At 43.2% G+C, this 15,836-nt stretch overlaps 1 protein-coding gene across 1 annotated transcript; it reads left to right on the top strand.

Moving 5' to 3' along the window:
- Nucleotides 1–8,159, top strand: EIF5 (eukaryotic translation initiation factor 5). The gene is made up of 11 exons (XM_011991584.1): nucleotides 1–190; nucleotides 653–932; nucleotides 1,036–1,117; nucleotides 1,670–1,842; nucleotides 2,100–2,211; nucleotides 3,288–3,436; nucleotides 3,699–3,857; nucleotides 4,133–4,294; nucleotides 4,597–4,761; nucleotides 5,381–5,515; nucleotides 5,902–8,159. Exons 2-11 carry the CDS (start codon nucleotides 861–863, stop codon nucleotides 5,989–5,991), a joined length of 1,299 nt encoding a protein of 432 aa, XP_011846974.1. The 5' UTR covers nucleotides 1–190; nucleotides 653–860; the 3' UTR covers nucleotides 5,992–8,159.
- Nucleotides 8,160–15,836: the final 7,677 nt, after the last annotated feature.

The following is a 15,836-nucleotide window of genomic DNA, read 5'->3' as shown; positions in this document are numbered from 1 at the left end:
CCGCCCTCCTTCGCGGAGGTGTCCGGCTCGCCAGCCCCCGCGGAAACGCCTCGGAGCGCCGTAGCCATGGGGACCGGGTCGAAGGTTAACCGAGTGTTTGAATAGCGAGGAAAAGGGAGGCCGGGCCGAGCCTCCCTTGCTTAATGGCACTTTTGGGCAAGCGCTGCTTTTAAGGAAGTGCTGCTTTGAAGTAAGCCATGGTTGCCGAAGCAACAATTAGTTGTAGAGAATAGTTTCTTAGTTACCCCTTAAAAATGATGGCGAAGGGGGGTGTGCCTGAGAAGTGTCCTGATCCAGGCGGGGTGGGGGCGGAGAGGGCTCGGGTTCGTTCTTCAGCAGTTCTAGGATGGCCGCAGAGGCAAACCTGCTGATTGCTGTCGGTCTGATGGAAACTCACGGCGGCTGAGGCAGCGCAGCTTCTGTTTTCTTATCAGGCATTTCCCTACCAGAGTCACAGCTTAGTCGAAATGGAGGCCTTTTATGTTCCCGCAGGTTGTACTGTGTTACGTGAGAATGACTGCTTGTGATCTCAGATGGTTTTTAAAGTGGAATTAAGCAGAAGCATTACTAGGATGTAAAAGGAGGTGTTTCCATCCAGCGATGATGTTAAACCTGGGGGGATTTTTGTGTGTTCTTTCCCTTTCTCTTTCAGAGCTGTTGCGCAGCCATTGGTACCTGTATTGGGGAAACATAGCATACAAGCAAGAAGCTTACAGCCTCAGTGGCGAAAATTTTTTCATGTCAGAGACCGAGAACTCTTGCAGTCGTTTATGTCATCCCTTCTTCTCCAGACAGAAGATACCAAAAAGTTGCAATCAAAGATCTCTTCATCTTATTGATAAAGCCACTAATAAGCCAAAATGTCTGTCAATGTCAACCGCAGCGTGTCAGACCAGTTCTATCGCTACAAGATGCCCCGTCTGATTGCCAAGGTAATAAACTGCTCTTCAATTTAGTTGATAACTCTTTTTGTAGAATTTTGGAGTCTGCATCTGTCAGGGGAAACTGCACAATTAAAATTCTTATTTCCTTTAGGTCGAGGGCAAAGGAAATGGAATCAAGACAGTTATAGTCAACATGGTTGACGTTGCAAAGGCGCTTAATCGGCCTCCAACGTGTAAGTAAATCTTGGAAAAGTTCATAAAGGGCATATTATGGGATAGAGTCCTCAAAGTAGTTGAGCTGGAAAACTTGTTTTAATTGTATGCTAGCTAATTAGCTTACAAGTTAGTGAGGTACCGTGGTTTATTGGTTGCCATGAGTTCACAAAACTACCAGGGGAACACATTTAATTAAAGTGGATGGCCGGGTGCGGTGGTTCACACCTGTAACCCCCAGCACTTTGGAAGGCTGAGGCAGGCGAATCACGAGGTCAGGAGTTCTAGACCAACCTAGCCAACATAGTGAAACGCTGAGTCTACTAATAATACAAAAATTAGCCAGGCATGGTGGCATGCCCTGTAGTCCCAGCTGCTCAGGAGGCTGAGGCAGGAGAATCGCTTGAACCCAGGAGGCCGAGGTTGTGGGGAGCTGAGACCATGCTGTTGCACTCCAGCCTGGGTGACAGACTCCATCTCAAAAAAAAAAAAAAAAAGCGTGGGTACAAATGTGGGTGAATAACCAAAGATTTAGTTAACTGTAACGATCAAAATTCCTTTCATTCAAATAGATCCCACCAAATATTTTGGTTGTGAGCTGGGAGCACAGACCCAGTTTGATGTTAAGAATGACCGTTACATTGTCAATGGATCTCATGAGGCGAATAAGCTGCAAGACATGTTGGATGGATTCATTAAAAAATTTGTTCTCTGTCCTGAATGTGAGAATCCTGAAACAGATTTGGTAAGTGCTTTTGTGGTTGTCAAAAGAAAAAGCCATATGCCTACTTTTGTTACCGTTAAGTCACCGTGAGAAGGCAGCAAATATAAGTCAAAAGACAAAACCTCCAGTTTTGGAGATACTTCTGTTCTTTTTTTTTAAAGTAGGTCACTGTGAAAAAAGTTGCCTTTAGATGTGAAGCTGTCTGTAGTTTAGATGTCTTCTGATTAGATATTTTCATGTTTATGTTGTGGATAACATACTTGTTATTTTTTTGGCAGCATGTCAATCCAAAGAAGCAAACAATAGGTAATTCTTGTAAAGCCTGTGGCTATCGAGGCATGCTTGACACACATCATAAACTCTGCACATTCATTCTCAAAAACCCACCTGGTGAGTCTTCTGTGATGAACTCCTAAGATCCTAACATAAAGTAAACTAACTGTTGGGAACAAAATGGAAGGTTTTCTTGTAATAGGAATGTAAGGGAGACTGGGCATCGTGTCATGCTTGTATTCCCGGCATTTTGGGAGGCCCAGGTGGGCTTGAGGCCAGGAGTTCAGGACCAGCCTGGCCAACATAGTGAAACCTGTCTACTAAAAATACAAAATTAGCAGAGTGTGATGGTGTGCTCCTGTAATCCCAGCTACTCAGGTGGCTGAGGCATGAGCATCACTTGAACCTTGGAGGCAGAGGTTGCGCTGAGCTGAGATCTTGCCACTGCACTCCAGCCTGGGTAACAGTGACTCTGTCTCAAAAAAACAATGTAAGGAACCTTTTAGTCTTTGCACTATATTTTACCGAATTTAAGCTGTCTTTCAAAAGTGTATTGTTAATTACCATTAAAGGTGAAAATCGGCTGCCAATTAAACTGTGCCATATCAAGGCAGATTATCTTAGGGTAGGTGAAGTAATGACTAAAATTCTGATGGAAACCCAGCAAAGGATCTTTTTACTGACGTTGTTTGGTAAAGAGGGCCTTCTTCATTAAACTTGAGCATTGCAAGCAACACTCTGTGGCAGATGATGGAAACTGTCTGACACAATTTGAGCTTGCTATAGCAAGAAAGTCTAACCTATTCCGGTGTTCTCTCTCCCATGAGACAAGCCGTTATATAGACTTAAACAGTGTTTCACCTGTCGGCTGAAGCTGGGGTGAGTTTATGACTGTTCATGAGGGATGACAGAGAGCGAGCCTTTCACTCCCTGGTGGAGGCATCATCACTTCATCTTAATGTTACCTAGCAGTTAAATACTCCTAATATTTTGTGTCACTCCATTCTTAGACATTCTTGTCTATGAAATACATGATGAATTTGATCTGTGGTGCCTCTTAGCATTGCGTGCGCTGTGTGGTTTTTCTGAGGGGATCCATAGGAAAGTTAAGGGCAGGGTTTTAGATGTTAATGGTGGGCAGTGAGGTAACGTAAGTTATGGGGTTAAATTTTTATTTCCCTTTTGCTCTATAGAGAATAGTGACAGTGGTACAGGAAAGAAAGAAAAGGAAAAGAAAAATAGAAAGGGCAAAGACAAGGAAAATGGCTCCGTATCCAGCAGTGAGACACCACCACCACCACCACCACCACCAAATGAAATCAGTCCTCCTCCACATACAGTGGTAAGTGCAGGGTTGATGGCCTAGGGGGCACTAAAGTTGTGTGAAGTGTATGGCAGTTGGTTGAGGTGGGCGGAAGTGTGGAAACTAGCCTTCAGTGTGTAATACAGTAATGTTTTGGATTCCAAGTGGTAGTGGTGGTTTGAATTAAGGTGAACCCAATTTTGGTGGGAGATGGACTTGATGCCATTAGCTTGACAAAATCTGAACCTTTTTGTTGTTGTTTTTAAGACTTTTGATCAAGTAGCTCTGTTTTCGTAAACAGGAAGAAGAGGAGGATGATGACTGGGGAGAAGATACAACTGAGGAAGCTCAAAGGCGTCGAATGGATGAAATCAGTGACCATGCAAAAGTTCTGACACTCAGTGATGATTTGGAAAGAACAATTGAGGAGCGGGTCAATATCCTGTTTGATTTTGTTAAGGTAAAACATTTGCTTGGTCTGTAAATCGGCTTCAGCCCAGCCTTGTGCCTTTAGATATATGATACTTTAAGCAGTGTGATTAGGATTACTCTAATGCACAACTGTTTTTAACTCTTGTTCATCCATTAAATATCTTTTGCACGTGGTTCTAGGCACTGTATTTTTGCAACTGCCCAATTAGGAAAAATATGTCCATCAGAGCAGGGACTGACTGCTATGTTGAGCCTGGCAAAGTGTGCCTCCATTTCACTGAATTGTTTTCCTTTTATTTGCAGAAAAAGAAAGAAGAGGGTGTTATTGATTCATCTGACAAAGAAATTGTTGCTGAAGCAGAAAGACTGGATGTAAAAGCCATGGGCCCTCTTGTTCTGACTGAAGTTCTTTTTAATGAGAAGATTAGAGAACAGATTAAGAAATACAGGCGCCATTTCCTACGAGTAAGCAAATTGCTCTGAATTCATAAATGAGATTACAGCTGTGTGGCTTTTGAGATGGTCATTTTAACCATTTTTGCTTGTCCTGTCATGCTTGAAAGTAGGGAAATTGACCCACCTTACAAGCCTCTGAGCCTCTGAAAGTGCCGTATCTAGGCCCTTACAAAGTAATAGGGATGTTTATGCATTGACCTTTTTGAACCACTATTATATGGGCCATGCACTTGCAGACACTCTTATTTGGGTACTAGAGTTGTCAACTTAGAACATATGAAAAAGCTTAACGCCAAGGTATCTATTTGCAGTTTTGTCACAACAACAAAAAAGCTCAACGGTACCTTCTTCATGGTTTGGAGTGTGTCGTAGCAATGCATCAAGCTCAGCTTATCTCCAAGATTCCACATATCTTGAAGGAGATGTACGATGCAGACCTTTTAGAAGAAGAGGTCATCATCAGCTGGTCGGAAAAGGTGGGGAATACATAGGTGGGCTCTTCAGGTTCACAAGTTTTGGGGTGGTGTGTTTTTTTTGTTTGTTTGTTATGGAAATGAAGTCTCTGTTGCCCAGGCAGGAGTGCAATGGTATAATCTCAGCTCCCTGCAACCTCTGCCTCCCAGCTTCAAGTGATTCTCCTGCTTCAGCCTCCCGAGCAGCTGGGATTACAGGCACCTGCCATCACACCCAGCTAATTTTTGTATTTTTAGTAGACGGGGTTTTCCCATGTTGGTCAGGTTGGTCTCATACTCCTGACCTCAGGTGATCTGCTGTGCTGAGGTTACAGGCGTGAGCCACCGCGCCCGGCCATTCACAAGTATTGTGACAGGGTTTTGAGATCAAGAAAAAATGTTTAATACCTAGCTAAAGTTCAGTCCCTGTGCTATATAGGTTGTGATTCCCACCGTGTCAGCTTTGTAGTCATAACAGACTGCTGAGACTAATGTGTTCACTGAGTACATTTATTCTGTTGAGGATTCAGACTTGTTGGGACCCAGTCCCCTCAGAGCTGGGAGCTCAGTAAGGGGGATTATATAAATAATCAAAAGTTGTTAAAGGTCCTCAGTTAAGAGATTTGTACTCACATTTTTTTAGGCCTCTAAGAAATATGTCTCCAAAGAACTTGCCAAAGAGATTCGTGTCAAAGCAGAACCGTTTATAAAATGGTTGAAGGAAGCAGAGGAAGAATCTTCTGGTGGTGAAGAAGAAGATGAAGACGAGAACATTGAGGTAAACATTTCGGGAGGATGGTATCGGAAACAGTGCTGGTGATGGGTGTTTGAGATTTAAAAAGGTTTGTGAGGAGTGAAAAAATGGCAGTTTGGGGTGATTTCAAGTTTAGAATTTAAGATGCAATAAAATAGAGTCAATAATTTGGAAAATAATAGGGTGGTGGAAACTTCCTACTCCTACACATTGTAGTCTATAAGAAACTTTAAAAATGCTCTTAGACTGGAGCCTATGTAAGAGAACTTGCAGTGTTTGCATAACAAAGCTGTTCAGTGAAGAAGAAATAGCTGCAGCTAGGCAATTTTCTCCTCTGTGATCACGGTTTATATTGATCTGTTTTATAAACAGATTTATCAGCTTATGTTGAATAAAATCATTCTTATCAGGTGGTGTATTCGAAGACTGCCAGTGTACCGAAAGTGGAAACCGTGAAGTCGGACAACAAGGATGATGACATCGATATTGACGCCATTTAAAGGGATGGATGCAACCTAGCTTAACAGTATAATGCTGCAAATTTTCTCCATTATCAGCCAGAAGTGCAACATGTATGTGCAAAAGCTAAAATGGCTTAACATCATGCTACACTTTACACTAAAAATCTATTACTGTGAGTGGTCTGTAATTAAGCCCAATGAGACATCTAGGGAGTCCATACACATCAGTGAGCAGATGTAGTTTGCTTATTTATAGCATGTTTCTTTTTGAAAAACTAGTGGTGGACACATTTGGATCACATTTATACAGTTATAAAAATAAAGATTTGATTTTGGTCATTCTTCAGATGTTTGGCTCCGAATGACTTAAGCTGAAGTAACTGGCTCCTTTTTATTTTTAAATGTTGTGCCATCATTTCACCTGATGAGCATTCTTGGAGCCTGCCAGATATTGTTAGGTTCTGGGGCTGCAAAGAGGTCTTCAACAGGATGTAAAGCAAACTTAATTGTTAACTTATTCAGCCCATTAAGAAATACAATACTAAAGTTTTATCTCTATAGTCCCTCAAATTGGCATCTGGTAATGTACATTGTGAGGTAGACTGATAATCAAATGACAGTACAACATCTTACCAAGAATACGATCTGAGTGTCCTATAAATAATGTAAGAGCAGATTTTGAAATTTAGAGAGCTGTTTTCTCATTTCATGTACACTTGCCCCAAATTGTAGTCTTTGAAGTTGTGTGCATTGCACGTTGGATGAGCCAGGGAAATTATTACATTAACAAGCATTTTGTGTGTACGTAGTAGTTACTTTGTACTGAGAGAACTTGCTTTGGGGTGCAATTAAACAATAAACTGATTTTATTTGGGAGAAACAGGGAAGGGTGCACTTACTAGCAACCTAAGCATGATTTTTCAGCTTTTGCCCTTAGGGTTTAAATTACAATTCCAAAATGTTAGACATATACTGTGTCTTTTCAGTGTGGCTTTAATTTCTGCTCCCTATGGTTCTTTAATACCTTTTACATTTGGACACATAGTTTATGCTTTTCAGATTTTGGTTGCTATCTTGCCAAAATAAGTGTTAACTGTGTTTCAAACTTGATTTTCTTTTTTTCTTTCTTTTTTTTTTTTTTCCTTCCAGAATGTCTTATTTAAAAAGAAAACTAAAAGTATACTTCTAAGTCAGAGCCTCTATTTTGGTGTAAGACTTGGGATATTTTTTACTTCACATTGAATATAGCCAGGCACCCAAGAAGTCTGATGGCCACCTGAGTACAGGTGACAAGGACCTGAAAGAGCCCATGCAGGGCTTTAGATTTGGACACAAAAGAGTTGATAACTTCCTTGTGAATTCCTTGCCTAATCTAAACTCATTATGGGTTCTGACTGTGTTTGAGTAATCATCTTCAAGGTTAAACCTGTAGGCAGTTGCCCCTTTTCACGAAGTGCACAGTGGGAATCGAGAATCGATAGGGTTAATTTTGGAGCAGTGGCTTATACCATTCACCTCTTTTTTTGTGACGTATTTCACAGGTAATGAGACCTTAATAACAAATAGGTGTAAAAAAATTTTCACATTGAAATGATACAAACATTTGATGTAATGAAACCTTGTTGGCTTGATATTTTAAGGAATTGAAACCTAGCAGTCTTAATGGAGAGACAAGAATTGGTCTCCAGCTGCCTTTGATAGATTCGGGTGCAGGTGGAGCAGGAGCCATATACCTGGAGGGATTGTGCTTTGTCACACCAAAGAGGATTTTTTTTCCTTCAAACTCGTATGTTGCCTAGGTTTCAAATTCTTTGCCGCAAGGCTGATTTGCTTTCATTAACTGGAATTCTGTAGGAGATACTGGTTACCTAAGCTAAGTTGCACTCAGCATACTCAGAGTCAAGCTAATGAGGTTCTATTATAAAGCTTCTACTTTTAATCTGAGGGAAAATATGTTCAGGGCTTCTAGAACACTAAAAATTTTGGCTTAGACCAGTGTTCAGTCTGGTGCCAAACTTCCAGTGGAATTCAAATTCAATAATCTGAACTTTGTTCACAGGTTATCCTAATAGAGTAATTCTTCACTTTGCTCTATTGAACTGTCTTAAGGATTTGTTTAAACAGCTAAGTTACTTGATTAAAATAATGATAAAATTGTATTTTGTCTCTGCTTTAATATTAAAATTAAGTTTTCATTTTATAATTAGATCAAAGCATTGGAATCTGCCCTGTTTTGTAGCTGTTGCTTTGGATTTGTGTTGGATATATCCTGCAGTTACACTTGCCAGCCCCACTCACAGAAGTTGTTCGTTTCATTGGGTCACTGGCTGGCTTTATTTGCTAGTCTTGTCATCTGTGAACTGAGAATCTACCTCAATTTTATTTCTTGAAATCTTGACAGGTACTTAATAGGGAACTCAGACTTCAAATACACAGCTGTGTAACTGTGAGTAATAGTGTATCTCTAGTTAAGAATGAGGGAAGGGGGAGGATTGCTTTCTAAACAAGTACATTCTGAAGTTGACTTAAAATTTTTTGGTGTGGGTCCTAAAGTTTAGAGATGGGCAAGGAGGTCTTTAATCTTAACTCTGCTTCCCACTTGAGAAGGGAGGGGTATCAGGATTGAGCCCCAGGCTGTTTGTTCCAGTGTACCAAGCACTGTGCCTTTGGCCTGGAGATGGCAGAAATGAAAGCTGGCCATCTGCAGAAAGCAGATAAGTGAATTCGAACCTTTTGCATTATGTTAGCTCAGTCAGTCTTCACCATGGTCCTGAGGCATAGGTACTGTTGTACCAAAGTCAGTTATCATTTCTGACAAGTCTGCAGACAATCCTTATCTAACCAAGTATTTTCCTAATTGCTACAGCTTGACTTGCCAGTATTCCAGAGTAACCAGAAACTGCAAAGTTGACCTTGTTCCTGCATTGTCTTTTTGATGGTTCAAATTTCAGCCTCCCTGACTACTACAAAGCCAGAGCAGTCTCAGTACCAGAAACGGTGCTGCACTTTTGTCTACTCGCTAGCATGTGCTGTGTGACCCCAAGGGGACAGGGAGTCATTTGGCATTGTGCCTGGCCGGGCGCAGTGGCTCCCACCTGTAATTCCAGCGCTTTGGGAGGCCAAGGCGGCCGGATCACCTGAGGTCAGGCGTTCCAGACCAGCCTGGCCAACATGGTGAAACCCCATCTCTACTAAAAATACAGAAATTAGCTGGGCGTGGTGGCAGGCGCCTGCAATCCCAGCTACTTGAGAGGCTGAGGCAGGAGAATCACTTGAACCTGGGAGGCAGAGGTTGCAGTAAGCTGAGATCCCACCATTGCACTCCAGCCTAGGTGACGAGTGAGACTTCATCTCAAAAAACAAAAAATTTGAGAATGGCATTGTGTCTAAGGACCTTAAGAAGAGACTAGGCCTGCTGGTGCAGCTGAGTGGGCTTCCCAGGAGGCAGCCTGCAGCCTGCCTTCCAGGGTGTCTAGTAGTTGAAGGGATTCTTCCACAGTACACCTGGATTGGTTGCAGTGGCATTGCATTACACGCGCTCTTCTCAAGGAGGAAACAAGCCCAGAGTCCCACAGCAAATGCACATGGAGGTTGGGTCCCACCTACTGTCACAAGGCAATCCTTTGTCCTCTATGTGGCCCCCAAGTTTTTATTGCCCCATGGAGTACTTAGGGGTAGAGGTAAGGAAGAAATCTCTCATCTTTAGGATGGTTGTACTAATCAACTAATCAGTGGAGAGAACAGTACAGCAGCTCCCTAGGTCCTTGGGTAACCTTGCAACAGACAGGGTTGGAGTCTTCTGAAGGGACCATTTGTGGCCTGAAAACCAAGTCCCAGAGTGGTGCGTGGCCGTCCACTCATTCATTCCACCGCATCGTTGAGTCTCTACTCCATGTCGGGCCTTGGGCAGCTCACACTTGTCACACGGCTCCAAATCCCCACACCCCCTAGAGGAGCTCCCAGGCCAAGGCAGGCAAACAGCAGGGATAGAGCCTTAGGGGAGAGAGGACAGCACCACAGAAAGAGGCAGTGTTTGTGCTGGTTCTCAGAGGATGGGTAGGAGTTTGCCCAGGAGAGGGAAGTTGGGGAGCACACTCAGAAAGTGGAAGCTCCTCCATGGTGGATGGTGGGGCTGAGGCTGGCGGAAGCAGCAGGCTCTCCTGGTCATGCTTGCGTTTGCATCCCTCTGTTGCCAGGGTGGTTAAGGTGCTGTAGGAGACAGGCAGGGAAGCGAGGGGCGGGGCAGGGAGCAGACTGGTCAGAAGAATGCACTTCAGCCTGGGAAGGTTGGGTCACCAACCAGCCTTTACCTGCCACAAGGGCACAGTGGCTAGAGTGGAGAGATTAACAGGTCCAGGCTCCTGTCCCACAGCCAGCAGAATCTGAGGTCCTAGGAGCAATGAAACCTCTCTTTCCTCTCTGAAAACTGGGATCACCTATCGGGGGCCTGCTTAAAAGGCCCTGGAGCTTCAGCAACAGTCCTCTGTGGTTACAAGTTTGGGGTCCTCAGATGTGACCACAGTCTCTTCTCTGTTCAAGTTTGTGTGTGTGTGTGTCTGTGTGTGTGTGTGTGTGTGAGAAACACTTGCTCAGTCGCCCAGGCTGGAGTGCAGTAGCAGGATCTCAGCTCACTGCAAGTTCCTGAGTTCAAGCAATTCTGTCTCCGCCTCTTGAGTAACTGAGACTACAAGGCCCACGCCATCACACCCAGTTAATTTTTGTATTTTTAGTAGAAACGGGGTTTCACCGTGTTGGCCAGGCTGGTCTCAAACTCCTGACCTCAAGTGATCTGCCTCCCAAAGTGCTGGGATTACTAATCAAGTTCTTTTTGATGGATGACGATACAAAGTCACGCAGCCAGCTTGGGGGAAGGGTACAGTTTTCCTAAGATTCACATGATGATAGAATCATTGGGAACCTCACTGCACGAGCCTGGCATTGCAAGGACTCAGAGACAGAAGCAGGTCCAGCCTTGTGGACACAATTGTAGCCACTCACACTGTTGTCTCCATAGTTTTGCCATGATTCCAACTATATGACATTCTGGAAGAGGCAAAACTATAGAGACAATAAAAGCATCAGTGGTGGCTAGGGGTTAGGGCTAGGAAGGAAGAGTTAGGCAGAGCACAGAATTTTTAGGGCAGTGAAATTACTTTGTATGATCCTATAGTGGTGCATACATGTTATTTGTCCGAGTCCATAAAATGTACACCACCAACAGTGGACCCTAAGGTAACTATAAGGACTTTGGGTGATCATGATGTGTCAGTGTTGGCTCCTCAGTTTTAACAGATGCACCACTCTGGTGGGGAGGGAGTCTGTGGAAAGTGCCTTCCACCCAATTTTGCTGTGAGCCTAAAACCTCTTTTTAAAAACGGTCAATTAACTAAAAAAATAAAAATCCAGTCTTGGCCGGGCGCGGTGGCTCAAGCCTGTAATCCCAGCACTTTGGGAGGCCGAGACGGGCGGATCATGAGGTCAGGAGATCGAGACCATCCTGGCTAACACGGTGAAACCCCGTCTCTACTAAAAAAAAAAAAATACAAAAAAAAAAAAAATCGAGTCTTTCTTTCCTTTTTAGAAAAGGAGAGTAGAAAACACAATTATCTGAAAAGCAGGAAAATCTGAAAGAGATACATTAACAAGTTCACATATTTTTAAAAATCCAAATGAAAGCAAATGGAATAAATCTATCAGGTAAAGGACAAGTCATAAGCTTGGATTTTTAAGTCTAGCAATGCACTGTCTACAAGAGCATCATCTAAAATGTGACAAAAGATGTTGAAAGGATGAAAAAAGGTATAGTAGACGTACACTAACCAAAAATGTAGCTCTTTGAATCTCAGAAAAAAATTTTTAATAAAGTGTGAAAGTTGTCAGAATCAAAATGGAGTCACTTGTGTTCAAGAAACAAAAAACAACCTGAACAAATAGAGTAGGGTTTGCAGTCTTTGGTGATAGTGCAGGGTCTCATGCTGGTATGCCCAATAACAAAATTATCACAAAAGATTGCAAAAACCACAGCCTTGCACAAAAAGCATCACCGCCTTATACAAAAAAATACTTCAAGGACATCTACCCAGCAACAACCTGTCCAGCTGTGGATTTGCATCACCCTTGTTACGGATCTTTGTAGCCACAGGTAGTAATCTCAAAACAATTATATGTAATCTTCAGTTATCCTTTAAAAACCATTCTCTCAGCCAGGCATGGTGGCTCACGCCTGTAATACCACCACTTTGGGAGGCTGAGGTGGGTGGATCACCTGAGGTCAGGAGTTCAAGACCAGCCTGTCCAACATGGCGAAACCCCATCTCTACTAAAAATACAAAAAATTAGCCAGGTGTGGTGGTGCATACCTGTATCCCAGTTACTCGGAAGGCTGAGACAGGAGGATCGCTTGAACCTGGGAGGTGTAGGCTGCAGTGAGCCGAGATCGTGCTGTTGTGTTCCAGCCTGGGTGACAGAGTAAGACTCTGTCTCAAAAAAAAAAAAAACATTCTCGCCCTTTACCTCCCTAAAGTACACACATAGCTCACAATGACGTGTATTCCCATTACAATTCCTGAATACATATCTTTCTTTCAGAGAGCCTCTCTGTTATTTAATTGACATAAATGGGGTCAGAAATGGGACCTAAAGAAAGATCACTTATCAGAAAAAAGTATTCTTTTTAGCCAGTATGCATATGAGCCCTCTGCACTGTAGGCTTCCATGGCTCAAATTTTTGGCCCTGGTGAGTGTTCTCTCAGGCCAGCCCTCCCTGGTTTTGGTGGAGGCTTTTTTTTTTTTGGTAGAGACTTTGATATTCAAGATCCAGTTTGGTTATAAGACCATCTTAATAAAAAACCTTACATCCCTCCTGAGATGATAAAAGACTTTGGCTTTTCTGGTAAGTCCTTTCTGGTATAAAGACAGAGGTCTCTCTGGCTTGAGTATTCCGGTTTCTACCGAATTCACCTTCTGTCTGTGAGGCATGTCATTTCTGGTGAATTCACTTTTGGTCTCAGCGTGTAATTTAAGATTTTGTTTGATCTGCATGCCTGGGTTAAAATTTTGTGAACACGCATCTCTTGGTGTCCTGTGATTTGGTTTCACTCATTTCCCTGGATTTTTTTCTAAAAATCTTCCACGTTTTCAATAGTGGGCTCAGGATGTCTAATTAAAAGCCACTAGGGCAGTTGCCACCATCTAAACCACCAATCCAAACTCCTGACATTCTCTGGAAGGATAAAAAAGATATTCTGGCCGGGCACGGTGGCTCACACCTGTAATCCCAGCACTTTGGGAGGCCGAGGCGGGCGGAGACGGGCAGATCACCTGAGGTCGGGAGTTCGAGACCAGCCTGACCGACATGGAGAAACCCTGTCTCTACTAAAAAATACAAAATCAGCCAGGTTTGGTGGCGCATGCCTGTAATTCCAGCTACTCAGGAGGCTGAGGCAGGAGAATCGCTTGAACCCGGGAGGTGGAGGTTGCAGTGAGCCGAGATTGTCCCATTACACTCCAGCTTGGGCAACAAGAGTGAAACCCCCATCTCAAAAAGAAAAAAAAAAAGAGAAATTCTTTGCTCTTGAGAGATTAACAAAAAGCAGAATGGGATTCTCAACCCTTATAACATACTAGGCTTTCTGGGACTCCAGCCAGTTACATATGATAGCCCATTCTTGTGAACATTTTTTAAATGATGGGCAAATTATGTCAAGGAAAAATCAGAGCTCAAATGGTCATTACTGGAATTAAAAAAAAAAAAAAAAACACCAAAACTGCAACTATAGAGTTAAAGTAGGCCGAGCGCAGTGACTCATGCCTGTAATCCCAGCACTTTGGGAGGCCAAGGTGGTTGGATCACTTGAGGTCAGGAATTTGAGACCAGCCTAACATAGTGAAACCCCATCTCTACAAAAAATACAAAAATTACTTGGGCGTGATGGCACACACGTAATTCCGGCTACTTGGGAGGCTGAGGCATGAGAATCGCTTGAACCCTGGAGGTGGAGGCTGCAGTGAGCCGAGATTGCGCCGCTGCACTCCAGCCTGGGCGACAAAGCAAGACTCTGTATCAAAAAAAAAAAAACCAAAAACAACAACAACAACAAAAAACTACAGTTAATGTAAAGACTTCTAAGTTATCTCTGTCTCTCTCTCTCTTTTTTACTGGCTTTTCCTACTGGTATTGAGATAAAACTTACTGCTTATGGCATTCCAGCCAAGATTTTTTTTTTTTTTTTTTAAGTCTTAAAAGGCTTTCAAATTAATGGCTTATAAATGACAAAAGCCCGTGGTAAGCAACAAACCTAGACACCTTGTGGAAACATAAATTTAAATTTGCTTGACTAATAATTGCTTAGGGTGATGGAACAGTTAATTGAAAGATTAACAGTCTAAAAGAAAAGAGACAGATAAATATAAAGGTTAGGCTTTCAGATTAAATGGGCCAGAATCTTCAGCTCAGAGCAATAATACAAAATATCACTATGGGCTGGAGCGCGGTGGCTCACACATGTAATCCCAGCACTTTGGGAGGCTGAGATGGGTGGATCACCTGAGGTCAGGAGTTTGAGACCAGCCTGGCCAACATGGTGAAACCCTGTCTCTATTTAAAAAAAAAAATACAAAAATTAACTTGAGTGTGGCGGCATGTGCCTGTAATCCCAGCCACTCAGGAGGCTGAGGCAGGAGAATCGCTTGAACCCAGAAGGTGGAGGTTGCAGTGAGCTGAGACTGCACCCTTGCACTCTAGCCTGGGCAACAAGAGTGAAACTCCGTCTCAAAAACAAAACAAAAAACCAAAAAACTTCATACTGTTATATGTTAAAATTTTTGCAAAGCCTGATACAGTGCCTTACGCCTGTAATACCAGCACTGTGGGAGGCCAAGGTGGGCAGATCACTAGAGCCCAGGAATTCAAGACCAGCCAGGGCAACATGGTGGAACCCCATCTTTACTAAAAATGCAAAAAATTAGCCAGATGTGGTGGCATGTGCCTGTAGTCCCAGTTACTCAGGAGACTGAGGAAGGAGGATTGCTTGAGCCTGGGAGGCGGAGGTTGCAGTAAGCTGAGATCGTGCCGCTGCATTCCAGCCTGGGTGACAGATTGAGACCCTGTCTCAAAAAAAATAAAAAAATTTTTTTGCAGAATGGCTCATGCCTGTAATCCCAACACTTTGGGAGGCTGAGGTAGGAGGATCACTTAAGGCCAGGAGTTTGAGACCAGCCTGGGCAACAAAGCGATACCCTGTCTCTACAAAAAAACTGAAAAATTTAGCCAGGCACAGTGTCCTGCGCCTGTAGTCCCAGCTACTCAAGAGACTAAGGTAGGAGGATCCCTTGAGCCCAAGAGTTTAAGGCTGCAGAAAGCTATGATCGTACCACTGCAGTCCAGCCTGGGTGACAGAGCAAGACCTTGTCTCAAAAAAAGAAAATTTACAGAAGTACAACTCCTAACAGAATAATGCTGGCCTGGCGTTTTGAAATGATAGCAAAAAAACTATGGAACAGACAAAATTGAACTCAATAATGGACTCTAGGTAGACTTAGCTGACAGCCGCTCCCTTTAAACCTCCCTTGTTGTTCACAGGTGGCTAGAAGGGTTTTGACACTGGCTTCTAGTCGCCAATCACTCTCCCGCAGTGTGGGACAAGACTGGCAACCAGGACAGGTCCATCCTGGTATCAAGGGACAATCAAAACCTAACCACAGGATGACTGACCAGTGATGCTTTCAGAGAAAGATCTTGATCAGAAGGGGGAAATGTGAAGGTTGTCAGAATGAGAATGGAGTCATTTGTGTTTTGTTTTTTGTTTTTGGTTTATTTGTTTGTTTTTGAGACGGAGTCACGCTCTGTCACCCAGGCTGGAGTACAGTGGCGTGATCTCAGCTCA

The sequence above is a fragment of the Mandrillus leucophaeus genome, unplaced genomic scaffold, assembly GCF_000951045.1.
Source record: "Mandrillus leucophaeus isolate KB7577 unplaced genomic scaffold, Mleu.le_1.0 Scaffold4, whole genome shotgun sequence".
Taxonomy (NCBI): domain Eukaryota; kingdom Metazoa; phylum Chordata; class Mammalia; order Primates; family Cercopithecidae; genus Mandrillus; species Mandrillus leucophaeus.
Note: the sequence above shows the minus strand (reverse complement) of the source record. Positions and strands in the feature narration are given on the sequence as shown.

Excerpts from the sequence above, each read along its gene's own strand:
- EIF5 (XM_011991584.1), top strand. The coding sequence starts at position 861 with ATGTCTGTCAATGTCAACCGCAGCGTGTCAGACCAGTTCTATCGCTAC. Across the intron at positions 4,295-4,596 it reads ACAGGCGCCATTTCCTACGA|TTTTGTCACAACAACAAAAA; the intron begins GTAAGCAAATTG and ends ATCTATTTGCAG. Across the intron at positions 5,516-5,901 it reads ATGAAGACGAGAACATTGAG|GTGGTGTATTCGAAGACTGC; the intron begins GTAAACATTTCG and ends CATTCTTATCAG.